General features: G+C 40.2%; 1 protein-coding gene across 1 annotated transcript in view; it reads left to right on the top strand.

The window, feature by feature from the left end:
- The window catches only part of BLMH (bleomycin hydrolase), a 236,895-nt gene extending 227,594 nt beyond the window's left edge, over nucleotides 1-9,301 (top strand). The window contains exon 12 of the mRNA XM_053706144.1: nucleotides 7,562-9,301. Coding sequence (XP_053562119.1) covers nucleotides 7,562-7,710 — 149 coding nt within the window. The 3' untranslated portion in view covers nucleotides 7,711-9,301. The remainder of the gene's footprint in view (nucleotides 1-7,561) is intronic.
- Nucleotides 9,302-12,881: the final 3,580 nt, after the last annotated feature.

Genomic DNA, 12,881 nt, shown 5'->3' with positions numbered 1-12,881 from the left:
GCACCATGGATAGCGCTCGTTTATTGGTGGATACAGTTAGCAAACCAATAAGGAAGCATAACCCTGGTTCTCAACTAAAAATGGGCCTGCTCTTAAGCTTTACATTCCTGCTTTTTAAATAAAGATAGCAAGAGATTGAAGAAAAAATTATAATAGGAGTAAATTACAAAGTTGCTTAAAATTGCATGCTCTATCTGAATCATTAAAGAAAAAAATGTGGGTTTAGTGTCCCTTTCAGCTTTGTTTTTTTATCAGCTGAATAAATGTAATACTACAAGTAATGAATAAAAAAGTACAGAACAAATAACAGAAACATTAGGGAAAGTCAATGCAGTGGATGATTCAGGAGCAGCAAGGCAATACTTAGCGTTAGCTGGTGATTGGTGGCTACACATATACATCTCTTGCCGTTGGTCAGCTAGGTCTCAGTAGTGTATTGCTGCTCCTCAATCGACCTAGGTTTACACTTCAACAAAGGATACCAAGAGAACAAATCAGTTTTGAAAATAGAAGTAAATGGCAAAGTTGTTCATGATTCAGGAGCAGCAAAGCAATACAGTGCACAAGCTGGCAATTGGTGGCTGCACATAGAGATCTTTTGACATTGGTTTACCTGAAGTGCTCAGCAAGATCCCAGCAGTGCTCTTGAACCTAGGTATGCTTTTCAACAAAAGATAACAAGAACAAATCCATACTTCCTTTTCCCTGACCCCTGTATCATTACACAACCATATTCCAATCACAAAATATATGTCTATACTGTGAACTCTTGCACGTGCTCATGAAAGTTTAGTTTTTACTTTATTGTCCTTTTAAATATTAAATAGTGTATATACTATATGCAATTATTAGCTGTGAATGTGTTTGAGTGGACTTTGAGGAAACATTTTGGCCAGACTACAAGTGGAGCTCTACTTAGCGTACCTATCATCGTAGGCAGTCCCCCATGATCCAAGCTTGGTGTTGACGATTACATGACTTTCTTGTTACTCATTTGTTTACGTTTGTTTGTTCCGAACTTGTGCACTTTACCTTGTCCCGAATGGGTTAAATATTAATATTGAATAAAAATGATTTTTCTTTTTTCAGGTATTTGCGTAGAAAGGGCTTCAAAGGATATATCCATATACAGTCATGGCCAAAAATATTGGCACCCCTGCATTTCTGTCAGATAATGCACCACTTCAGCATCACAAACTTGGAATGCAATTATTTTTATTTCTTACAATTTTGAGAAGGTGCCAATAATTTTGTCCAGTCCATATTTGGAGTTTTGCTTGGAATGTGTAAGATTTGGCTTTATTTTCTCCATTTTTTTGTGTCATACCAATACAAACAATAAAAATAAACATGAGAATGCCTAAACATTTGTAATTGCAACAATTTTCTTGGCAATTTTCTGGTGCAATTATCTGACAGAAATGCAGGGGTGCCAATATTTTTGGCCATGACTGTATGTATGTACTGTATGTGTGTGTGTATATATGTGTTTATGGATATATGTATGTGTATATATACAATATTGCCCTTTCCATTCAAATACCTTGTCATATATCATATACCTTTGAATCCCTTATAACTTTTTTATTAATATTTATATGTATATTTTTTTGTTAGGGCATATATGTGTACATGTATTTTTTAATGTATTTATGTTGTGTTTAGTGCAACTTTTGCCCGAATTATTTGCAAGAGATCTTCAGTCACACTAAGCCAACGAGCGCAAATTTAGTTAGCGGTCGAGTTTACTTTTAACTTTTCATATGAGCACAAGTTAGCACAGGCGCGATATTTCTATATCGTGCACGCTATTGTTAGTGCACCACTTGTAATCTAGCTCTTTGTGGGGTAAAAAAAAAAGTGTATTTATTTTCTTAATGTTAAATGGTATATCCTCACATGTTTAAAAAAACCTAGTATGTGGCTACAGAGCGTACACATGTTTGTAGCACAATATAGGAGCAGTGTTTGTAACAATGTTATGCAAGCACAGCTGTTCTTCATTTACCACTGTTTGGCTGTCACATATTTAAAGATAAACTGTCAGTGTTGAAAAGTTTAATTTTGGCTATAATGCCCCTTTAAATATCTGCAGGCAAACCCATGTAGCCAAGAGAGGGTGTATCATTTTACATTACAAAAATATGCTTCTCACTTAATCTACCCCCTGATTCACATATGCAGCTGATTTAACCATTTATACTGAGGAATAAATGTAATGCCCAGAAGTATTTACAGCCCTAGGAGTTAAATTAGTTTTCCATCAAAAGGGGAGGAGAGTCCACGGCTTCATTCATTACTTTTGGGAATAAAGAACCTGGCCACCAGGAGGAGGCAAAGACACCCCAGCCAAAGGCTTAAATACTTCCCCCACTCCCCTCATTCCCCAGTCATTCTTTACCTTTCTTCACAGGAGGATGGCAGAGAAGTGCCGAAGATTCGGAGTAGTCTCTTATGGAGGGTAGTACTCTTCTGAATGGGACTGGAGTTTTAAGCAGTTTTGTCAGTCTCTTAGTGAGAGCCTGGATGAAAGTTAGAGTCTGGAGATGCAGGGAGAGTCTTTCTGCAAAATCAGCATTGACGAGTTTCGCTGCCTGCTTTCTGCACTCAAATCCATGTCAGGAGTGATGCTTCTACCTGTCACACTTGAAGGACCGTGTTCCTGTTCAGCGGCATTGATTCTGGTAAGATTGTTTCATTTTTTTATACATAATGATAACACAGAAGACAGGGTCACAGTGTGGCGCCTTTTATCTTATGGAATCAGGGGTTAATGTTCCTAGTAAGGGGATTATTGAACAGGGGGGTTATACATAATATTGTGTTATTGCTGCGTTATGTGTGAGATGTGGAGACATCGTAAACTAAAGGGATGTCTAGTACTACTGAGCCGACCACTTCTGAGGGCTCCCCATTCCGTGAGGTGCGTTACCTGCTTTCATCTCCGAGTGCACATGCAGTGCCCCAGGGTCCAAACATTACTCCTACGGGAGAGATTCGTTGTCTGTCAGACTTTGCGGATCAACTGCAAACGGCGGTATTGAAAGTGATCCATGCCTTACCACGTTCTGCTATGCCTATGGAAATATCAGAGACGTTATATGATGACGAGGCCTACTCCGACTCTTCGGAGGAGGTTCCTTCTGGGTCGGAGTCCGTGTCATCTCATCCTCCAGCGACGGAGGAACCTGACTTTAGGTTTAGGATGGAGAATTTGTGCTTTTTGCTTAAGAAAATGCTTGCTGCTCTGGAGGTTCCAGAACCGAAGCTTCCCGAGCAACCTTCGATTCCTAAGCTTGATAAGGTATACAATGACAGGGTGGTACCTCAGACCTTCCCGGTTCCTGTTAGGATGGCTAATATTATTAAGAATGAATGGGAGCAACTAGGTTCTTCCTTTTCCCCTTCTTCTTCCTTTAAGAAACTGTTCCTCGTTCCGAACTCTCATCTCCATCTGTGGGGGACTGTCCCTAAGGTGGAAGGTGCTATCTCTATGCTCGCAAAGCGGACGACTATTCCTCTTCAGGCTAGTTCGTTGTTTAAAGAGCCCATGGATAAAAAGTTTGAAAACATGTTAAGGAAAATGTTTCAGCACACAGGGTTTGTTTTTCAACTGGCAGCGGCTGTAGCAATGGTTTCCGGAACTGCAACATATTGGTGTGAATACCTGTGTGATATGGTCGAGAGGAAGACTTCCATCGACGAGATACACGATAAGATTAAGGCGTTGAAGGTTGCAAATTCCTTCATTTGTGACGCCAATATGCAAATGATTCGCCTGAACGCAAAGGTTTCAGAAATCTTTGTTTTAGCTCGCAGGGCTCTGTGGCTAAAGTCTTGGTCTGCGGACATGACCTCTAAGTCGAGGCTGTTGTCCCTGCCTTTTCAAGGAAAGATTCTGTTTGTTCCAGGATTGGATTCGATCATATCCACGGTTACGGGAAGCAAGGGAGCTTTTCTACCGCAGGATAAGAAGGCTAAGCCTTAAGGATCTACTTTTCGTAGCCGTCATCCATCTTAGACCTATTCAGTTGTTCATGTTGAGACAGTGGAACGGCGATCATTCATATCTATCACAGCGGCTATCCATGGATGCTCGGATCAGGGACTCCCACTCTTGGTGGATCCGTCCGGAGCATCTGTCCCTGGGGACATCCTTCTTGAGACCGTCCTGGGAGATTGTGACCACGGACGTGAGTCTGGCAGGATGGGGAGCTGTTTAGGGTGCCAGAATGGCACAAGGAAAATAGACCCGGGAGGAGTCTCTCCTTCCTATAAATATTCTGGAACTTCGAGCAATCTACAATGCTCTGAGGGCGTGGCCTCCTCTGGGGTCGTTCAGCTTTATGAGATTCCAGACCAACAACATTACTTCGGTGGCTTACATCAACCATCAGGGAAGGACGAGGAGCTCCCCTAGCAATGAGGGAGGTGTCTCTGATTTTGGAGTGGGTGGAGTTCCACAGCTGCTCGCTCTTAGCGATCCACATTCCAGGTGTGGACAATTGGGAAGCGGACTTTCTCAGCAGGCAATCCTTCCATCCGGGGGAATGGTCTCTTCACCCCGAAGTGTTTGCGCAGATTTGTCTCAGATGGGGAATGCCAGAGATAGACCTCATGGCGTCCAGACTCAATTGCAAGCTGCCCCGATACGGGTTGAGGGATCCCCAGGCAGAGCTGATGCCTTAGTGGCGCCTTGGGGTTTCAGCCTAGCTTACATTTTTCCTCCGTTACCACTTCTACCTCGTGTAGTGGCACGCATCAAGCAGGAGCGAGCTTCGGCCATCCTGATTGCTCCATCGTGGCCACGGAGGACGTGGTTTGCGGATCTGGTGGGGATGTCATCCTCTCCGCGATGGAAGTTACCCTTTCGCAGGGATCTGCTCGAACACGGCCCCTTTCAACATCAAAATCTGGTTTCTCTGAGGATGACTGCATGGAGATTGAACGCTTAGTTTTAGCCAAGAGAGGTTTTTCTGAAAGTGTGATTGACACTCTAGTTCAGGCAAGGAACCCAGTCAAGCGCTGTATCTACCATAAGGTGTGGAGGACTTACTTGTCCTGGTGTGAGAAGCACGGATATCCTTGGCACAAGGTGAGGTTATCTAGGATTCTGTCTTTTTTCCTAGAGGGTTTGGAGAAGTTTCTTGCCGCCAGTTCCTTAAAGGGACAGATTTTGGCATTATCAGTTATGTTGCACAGGAGACACGCTGAGCTTCCTGATATTCAATCTTTTGTTGAGGCTCTGTTTAGAATCAGGCCTGTCTTTAGGCAGTCTGCTCCCCCATGGAGCTTAAACTTTGTCCTTAAGGTATTGCAGAGGGTTCCGTTTGAGCCTATGCATTCTATTGACCTTAAGAGTCTGTCTTGGAAGGTTCTCTTCCTGTTGGCTATTGCATCGGCACACAGAGTATCTGAGCTGGCTGCCTTGCAATACAAGCCTCCTTATCTGGTTTTTCATGCGGATAAGGCTGTTCTTCGCACCGGTTTGGAGTTTCTTCCCAAGGTGGTGTCTAACTGTAACATCAATCAGGAAATAATTGTTCCTCCTTTGTGTCCTAACCCTTCTTCTTCCAAGGAGAGGTTACTTCATAACCTGGATGTGGTTCGTGCCTTGAAGTTCTATCTTCAGGCTACGAAGGATTTCAGACAGTCTACATCTCTTTTTGTGGTGTATTCTGGGAAGCGCAAGGGGCAGAGGGCCTCTTCTACTTCTTCTTTATCCTTTTGGTTGAGGAGCTTGATTCACTTGGCCTATGAGACAACGGGACATAAGCCTCCTCAGAGGATCACGGCTCATTCAACTAGAGCTGTGGCTTCGTCTTGGGCCTTCAAGAATGAGGCCTCTATGGAGCAGATTTGTAAGGCGGCTACCTGTTCCTCCTTACACACTTATACAAAGTTTTACAAATTTGACGTTTTTGCTTCTGCAAAAGCTGTTTTTGGGAGAAAGGGTTTTACAGGCTGTGGTGCCCTCAGATTAGGGTCCGCCTTTTTACCCTCCCAGTTTCATTCATTGTCCTTTATAGCTTGGGTATATGTTCCCAAAAGTAATGAATGAAGCCGTGGACTCTCCTCCCCTTTAGATGGAAAACATAAATTATGCTTACCTGATAATTTTATTTCCATCGTGGGGAGGAGAGTCCACGGCTCCCGCCCGTAACACCAGTGGGCGGACCTAAATTTATTTTATCTTCTGGCATCATTTACACCCTGATATTTCTCCTAATGTTCCTTGTTCCCTCGGCAGAATGACTGGGGGATGAGGGGAGTGGGGGAGATATTTAAGACTTTGGCTGGGGTGTCTTTGCCTCCTCCTAATGGCCAGGTTCTTAATTCCCAACAGTAATGAATGAAGCTGTGGACTTCATTCATTGGAAATAAAATGATCAGGTAAGCATAATTTATGTTTTATATCGACAAGCTACATCACTGAGATTACAGAAGCACACATTGCTGTTGGCCATACAGATAAACTAGTGGTGGGTCTAGTGAACAGAAGGTCTTGGGGCAAAACATAGCTTACATTGAGTTTTTACAAATACGCAAGAACACGACTTGTTTCTAATATGCAGTGCAGGGAAATTATTATTTTTTTTTATCAAATGATGCAGGGCACATTAAGTAAAAATGCAGGAATCTTTACAGGATGCTGAATAATGCTGTTACCTTTAAATAGTGCTGCTGTCAATGCATAAGCCACTAAAGATGTACTGCAAAAAACAAGCTACTGCTTCAAAAATCACAGCAACTCTGAGAAGAATTAAATATTTGTTTAAAACTGTGTGCATTTATATGTTTAATATAATATAATTACAGATCGGAATTCCTAATAAATATTTCACTATTAACTGAAACTCTTATGGCAATTTATAGGACATTTGCAACCGGCTCAATAAAATTATAAATGTGACACATGGGCTTACAATGTTTGTCAGAACAGGGGCAATACAAACTGGTAGATGTACCAAGCTCCTTATAATATAGGGTATGGTCAGAAATCACAAGGATGAAAGCAGAGTATTTGTTTCCACTACTAGGCCGTCTGTGCGAAGATTTAAGCACGCAGCGGGATGCCTAGTAGTATTCCTAGGGATGATGCGCCTCCCCATATGCGCATGTTTTCGTATTGGTAAAGGGCACTGCACTACTGTCTAGATATATTATAATAGACCGACAATGTACAATAGACCAGTGTATATTATTACATATACCAAAATCATATCACTACAATAAGGCCCAGGCATGCTCTCAGCAACATTCTGGTTGAACTGTTACCTGCCCTGTCTCCTGCCAGCAGAAAACCACAAATCTTTACTGCCCACCTATCAGACCCACCCCTAAATGGTGCATTTACGCTATTGGCTACTATGGCGACTGACTCAGGAGTGTGTGTGTATAGATGATAGCAGTACCCCCTGTACAGTGCAGCAGCTGTGCTAACTCTGCTCAGCCCACTTATTTCACAGTTGTGAAATGTAATAATGTCAGATAAGTAGTTCCACCCCTAAGATAAACTCTCTTTATTAATCTAATGTTTATACCATCATGTTTCCTCTAGGGTACCTGATTATGACGGATGACTGGTTTTCTGAGTATGTCTATGAAATTGTTGTGGACAAGAAGTTTGTCCCTGAGGAAGTGCTTGATGTCCTGAAACAGGAGCCTGTGGTCTTACCAGCATGGGACCCCATGGGTGCTTTGGCCTAGCAACAAGTCCCAGCATTTAGTCCACTCCTCCCATACCTACTTCTAATTTTAACCTTTGTACTTTGTTGTGGCCCGAGAAAAATACAAATGAAGAAAAAGCTGCATGTTGCCAGACATGAGCCAAGTGGGTTTGCAAAGGATTCCAGGATTCAGCTGTTCCTAAATCCACCAGCATGGCAGAGAGACATTTTCACTTCAAACATGGCACAGAAAGTTCCCTAGTAAAATTGTTAAATCCGACTCATTATTCCATTGTTCCTTTTTTTTTTTTTTTTTAAATCCTGTTTGTTACTCATTGCTGATTTTATGATACTTGTAATTAATTTTACTGTTAATGGACAAACAAATCTCTACTTTTATTGTGACGTCATTAGAGGAATGAACCTGCCCAAAGCAATTACAGTTACGGTCACTCAGGATGATTAGTCTTTTATTACTCGCTCGTATTTCATGTTATTGAACAAATTCAGCACGTGAAAGATACAATAAGGCACCATTTCTCACATTTGTTTGCTCATTTTTATTTATATGTTTATAGTGTTTGCATTATCCAACAACTCCAACAGCTTTGGTTAATATTGTGTAAAATCTTCTAGATACGTAATTTTACAAGGTTGTACACATCAGGTGGTGAGTTTACTCAGTTGCATTTGCCTTGGGTCAATTAACATTTTGTTTTTAAAATATCACTGCCCCCTTTTAAAGCACAACAAATATTTTTAATAGCTGAATCAGATGAATTTCAGTTTGCAAAAAGCATAAAGCTACAGTGGAATATGTTAAACCTTGTGCTAATAAATTATACCATTTTATCTGGTTTTTAGTCGCACATAATTTTGTTGATTGACTTTTAGTGTCATTTTTGTTTTGTATTTGCTTTATTAACATCTTCCCATTAGGCAATGTTGTGTAAAATAATTAAGAGATTTTATAAGTGCTTAAAGGGATACTAAATACAATTTTGTTTCTTTCATGATTCTGACAGAGCATGCCATTTTAAACAACTGTCATTTACTCCTATTATCAATTATTTTTCGTTCTCTTCTATCTTTATTTGAAAAAGCAGGAATGTAAGCTTAAAAGCTGGCCCATTTTTGGTTCAGCACCTGGGTAGCGCTTGCTGATTGGTGTCTAAATGTAGCCACCAATCAGCAAGCGCTACTCTGGTTCATAGCAAGAGAATTAAGAAAAATTGATCATAAGTGTAAATTAGAAAGTTGCTTAAAATTGCATGCTCTATCTGAATCATGAAATAAAAAAATGGGTTTAGTATCCCTTTAAATACACGCAAGGCCTCCAAATGTTTAAAAAAAAAAAATCTTCAATGCAATTTAATAAAATATTTGAAACAAAATTTAATATTAAAAACACACTGCAACTCTCCATTTTTACTTTGTGTCTAATCTGCAGATGATGTGTTATGTTTCTCAAATGCCACTGATTTCCATGTGTCTTTATAAACTGAACAGATAACAGCTGCCCACTTACTATGGCTTATTTTTATGATTTGTATTATGTTTCTTTTTTATGATTTATCTTTGGGCTTTTAATGGTGCTTTGAAATTTTTAATAAATCATTTTCATAATCAAAGACTGAAGCTTATTTCATTGTGACCATTTTGAGTAAGTGAAAGCAGTTTATTTTGATTTTGACAAGAACAGGAAGTGCAAAACTGGTTTGTGACGGCTCCTGGGCCAATAGAAACAGTTGTTTAGGATGACAGTGACTCACCCCACAAGCACAAAACTGTTATGTACAATTACAATGCATTCTTTTAAAAGCAAGAAAAGGGGGGAAATAATTTAGGGTCTTTAACCCCTTAATGACCACAGCACTTTTCCATTTTCTGTCTGTTTGGGACCAAGGCTATTTTTACATTTCTGCGGTGTTTGTGTTTAGCTGTAATTTTCCTCATACTCATTTACTGTACCCACACATATTATATACCGTTTTTCTCGCCATTAAATGGGCTTTCTAAAGATACCATTATTTACATCATATCTTATAATTTACTGTAAAAAAAATTATAAAATATGAGGAAAAAATGGAAAAAAACGCAGTTTTTCTAACTTTGACCCCCAAAATCTGTTGCACATCTACAACCACCCAAAAACACCCATGCTAAATAGTTTCTAAATTTTGTCCTGAGTTTAGAAATACCCAATGTTTACATGTTCTTTGCTTTTTTTGCAAGTTATGGGGCAATAAATACAAGTAGCACTTTGCTATTTCCAAACCACTTTTCTCCAACATAGGTGTGTCCGGTCCACGGCGTCATCCTTACTTGTGGGATATTCTCTTCCCCAACAGGAAATGGCAAAGAGCCCAGCAAAGCTGGTCACATGATCCCTCCTAGGCTCCGCCTACCCCAGTCATTCTCTTTGCCGTTGTACAGGCAACATCTCCACGGAGATGGCTTAGAGTTTTTTAGTGTTTAACTGTAGTTTTTATTATTCAATCAAGAGTTTGTTATTTTAAAATAGTGCTGGTATGTACTATTTACTCTGAAACAGAAAAGAGATGAAGATTTCTGTTTGTATGAGGAAAATGATTTTAGCAACCGTTACTAAAATCCATGGCTGTTCCACACAGGACTGTTGAGAGGAATTAACTTCAGTTGGGGGAACAGTGAGCAGTCTTTTGCTGCTTGAGGTATGACACATTCTAACAAGACGATGTAATGCTGGAAGCTGTCATTTTCCCTATGGGATCCGGTAAGCCATTTTTATTCACACAGTAAATAAGGGCTTCACAAGGGCTTATTAAGACTGTAGACATTTTCTGGGCTAAATCGATCATATTTACACATATTTAGCCTTGAGGAATCATTTAATCTGGGTATTTTTTGTAAAATAATATCGGCAGGCACTGTTTTAGACACTTTATTCTATTGGGGCTTTCCCTAATCATAGTCAGAGCCTCATTTTCGCGCCGGTATGGCGCACTTGTTTTTGAGAACAGCATGACATGCAGCTGCATGTGTGTGGAGCTCTGATACATAGAAAAGTCTTTCTGAAGGCATTATTTGGTATCGTATTCCCCTTTGGGCTTGGTTGGGTCTCAGCAAAGCAGATTCCAGGGACTGTAAAGGGGTTAAATATAAAAACGGCTCCGGTTCCGTTATTTTAAGGGTTAAAGCTTCCAAATTTGGTGTGCAATACTTTTAAGGCTTTAAGACACTGTGGTGAAATTTTGGTGAATTTTGAACAATTCCTTCATACTTTTTCGCAATTGCAGTAATAAAGTGTGTTCAGTTTAAAATTTAAAGTGACAGTAACGGTTTTATTTTAAAACGTTTTTTGTGCGTTGTTATCAAGTTTATGCCTGTTTAACATGTCTGAACTACCAGATAGATTGTGTTCTGACTGTGGGGAAGCCAAGGTTCCTTCTCATTTAAATAGATGTGATTTATGTCATAATAAATTTAGTAAAAATGATGCCCAAGATGATTCCTCAAGTGAGGGGAGTAAGCATGGTACTGCATCATCCCCTCCTTCGTCTACACCAGTTTCTCCAACATAGGTGTGTCCGGTCCACGGCGTCATCCTTACTTGTGGGATATTCTCTTCCCCAACAGGAAATGGCAAAGAGCCCAGCAAAGCTGGTCACATGATCCCTCCTAGGCTCCGCCTACCCCAGTCATTCTCTTTGCCGTTGTACAGGCAACATCTCCACGGAGATGGCTTAGAGTTTTTTAGTGTTTAACTGTAGTTTTTATTATTCAATCAAGAGTTTGTTATTTTAAAATAGTGCTGGTATGTACTATTTACTCAGAAACAGAAAAGAGATGAAGATTTCTGTTTGTATGAGGAAAATGATTTTAGCACCGTAACTAAAATCCATGGCTGTTCCACACAGGACTGTTGAGAGCAATTAACTTCAGTTGGGGGAACAGTGTGCAGTCTCTTACTGCTTGAGGTATGACACATTCTAACAAGACGATGTAATGCTGGAAGCTGTCATTTTCCCTATGGGATCCGGTAAGCCATGTTTATTAAGATAGTAAATAAGGGCTTCACAAGGGCTTATTAAGACTGTAGACTTTTTCTGGGCTAAATCGATTCATTATTAACACATATTTAGCCTTGAGGAATCATTTATTCTGGGTATTTTGATATGATTATATCGGCAGGCACTGTTTTAGACACCTTATTCTTTAGGGGCTTTCCCTAATCATAGTCAGAGCCTCATTTTCGCGCCGGTATGGCGCACTTGTTTTTGAGGACAGCATGGCATGCAGCTGCATGTGTGTGGAGCTCTGATACATAGAAAAGTCTTTCTGAAGGCATCATTTGGTATCGTATTCCCCTTTGGGCTTGGTTGGGTCTCAGCAAAGCAGATTCCAGGGACTGTAAAGGGGTTAAATATAAAAACGGCTCCGGTTCCGTTATTTTAAGGGTTAAAGCTTCCAAATTTGGTGTGCAATACTTTTAAGGCTTTAAGACACTGTGGTGAAATTTTGGTGAATTTTGAACAATTCCTTCATACTTTTTCGCAATTGCAGTAATAAAGTGTGTTTAGTTTAAAATTTAAAGTGACAGTAACGGTTTTATTTTAAAACGTTTTTTGTGCTTTGTTATCAAGTTTATGCCTGTTTAACATGTCTGAACTACCAAATAGATTGTGTTCTGACTGTGGGGAAACCAAGGTTCCTTCTCATTTAACTATATGTATTTTATGTCATAAAAAAATTTAGTAAAAATGATGCCCAAGATGATTCCTCAAGTGAGGGGAGTAAGCATGGTACTGCATCATCCCCTCCTTCGTCTACACCAGTCTTGCCCATACAGGAGGCCCCTAGTACATCTAGTGCGCCAATACTCCTTACTATGCAACATTTAACGGCTGTAATGGATAATTCTATCAAAAACATTTTAGCCAATATGCCCACTTATCAGCGAAAGCGCGACTGCTCTGTTTTAGAAAATTCTGTAGAGCATGAGAACGCTGATGATATGGTTTCTGAAGGGCCCCTACACCAGTCTGAGGGGGCCAGGGAGGTTTTGTCTGAGGGAGAAATTTCAGATTCAGGAAACATTTCTCAACAAGCTGAACCTGATGTGATTACTTTTAAATTTAAGTTGGAACATCTCCGCGCTCTGCTTAAGGAGGTGTTATCCAATTTGGATGATTGTGATTATCTGGTCATTCCAGAACCACTATGTAAAAT

This window comes from Bombina bombina, chromosome 3 (genome assembly GCF_027579735.1).
Source record: "Bombina bombina isolate aBomBom1 chromosome 3, aBomBom1.pri, whole genome shotgun sequence".
Taxonomy (NCBI): domain Eukaryota; kingdom Metazoa; phylum Chordata; class Amphibia; order Anura; family Bombinatoridae; genus Bombina; species Bombina bombina.
The sequence above is the reverse complement of the archived record's forward strand: the minus strand, read 5'-3'. Positions and strand labels throughout refer to the sequence as shown.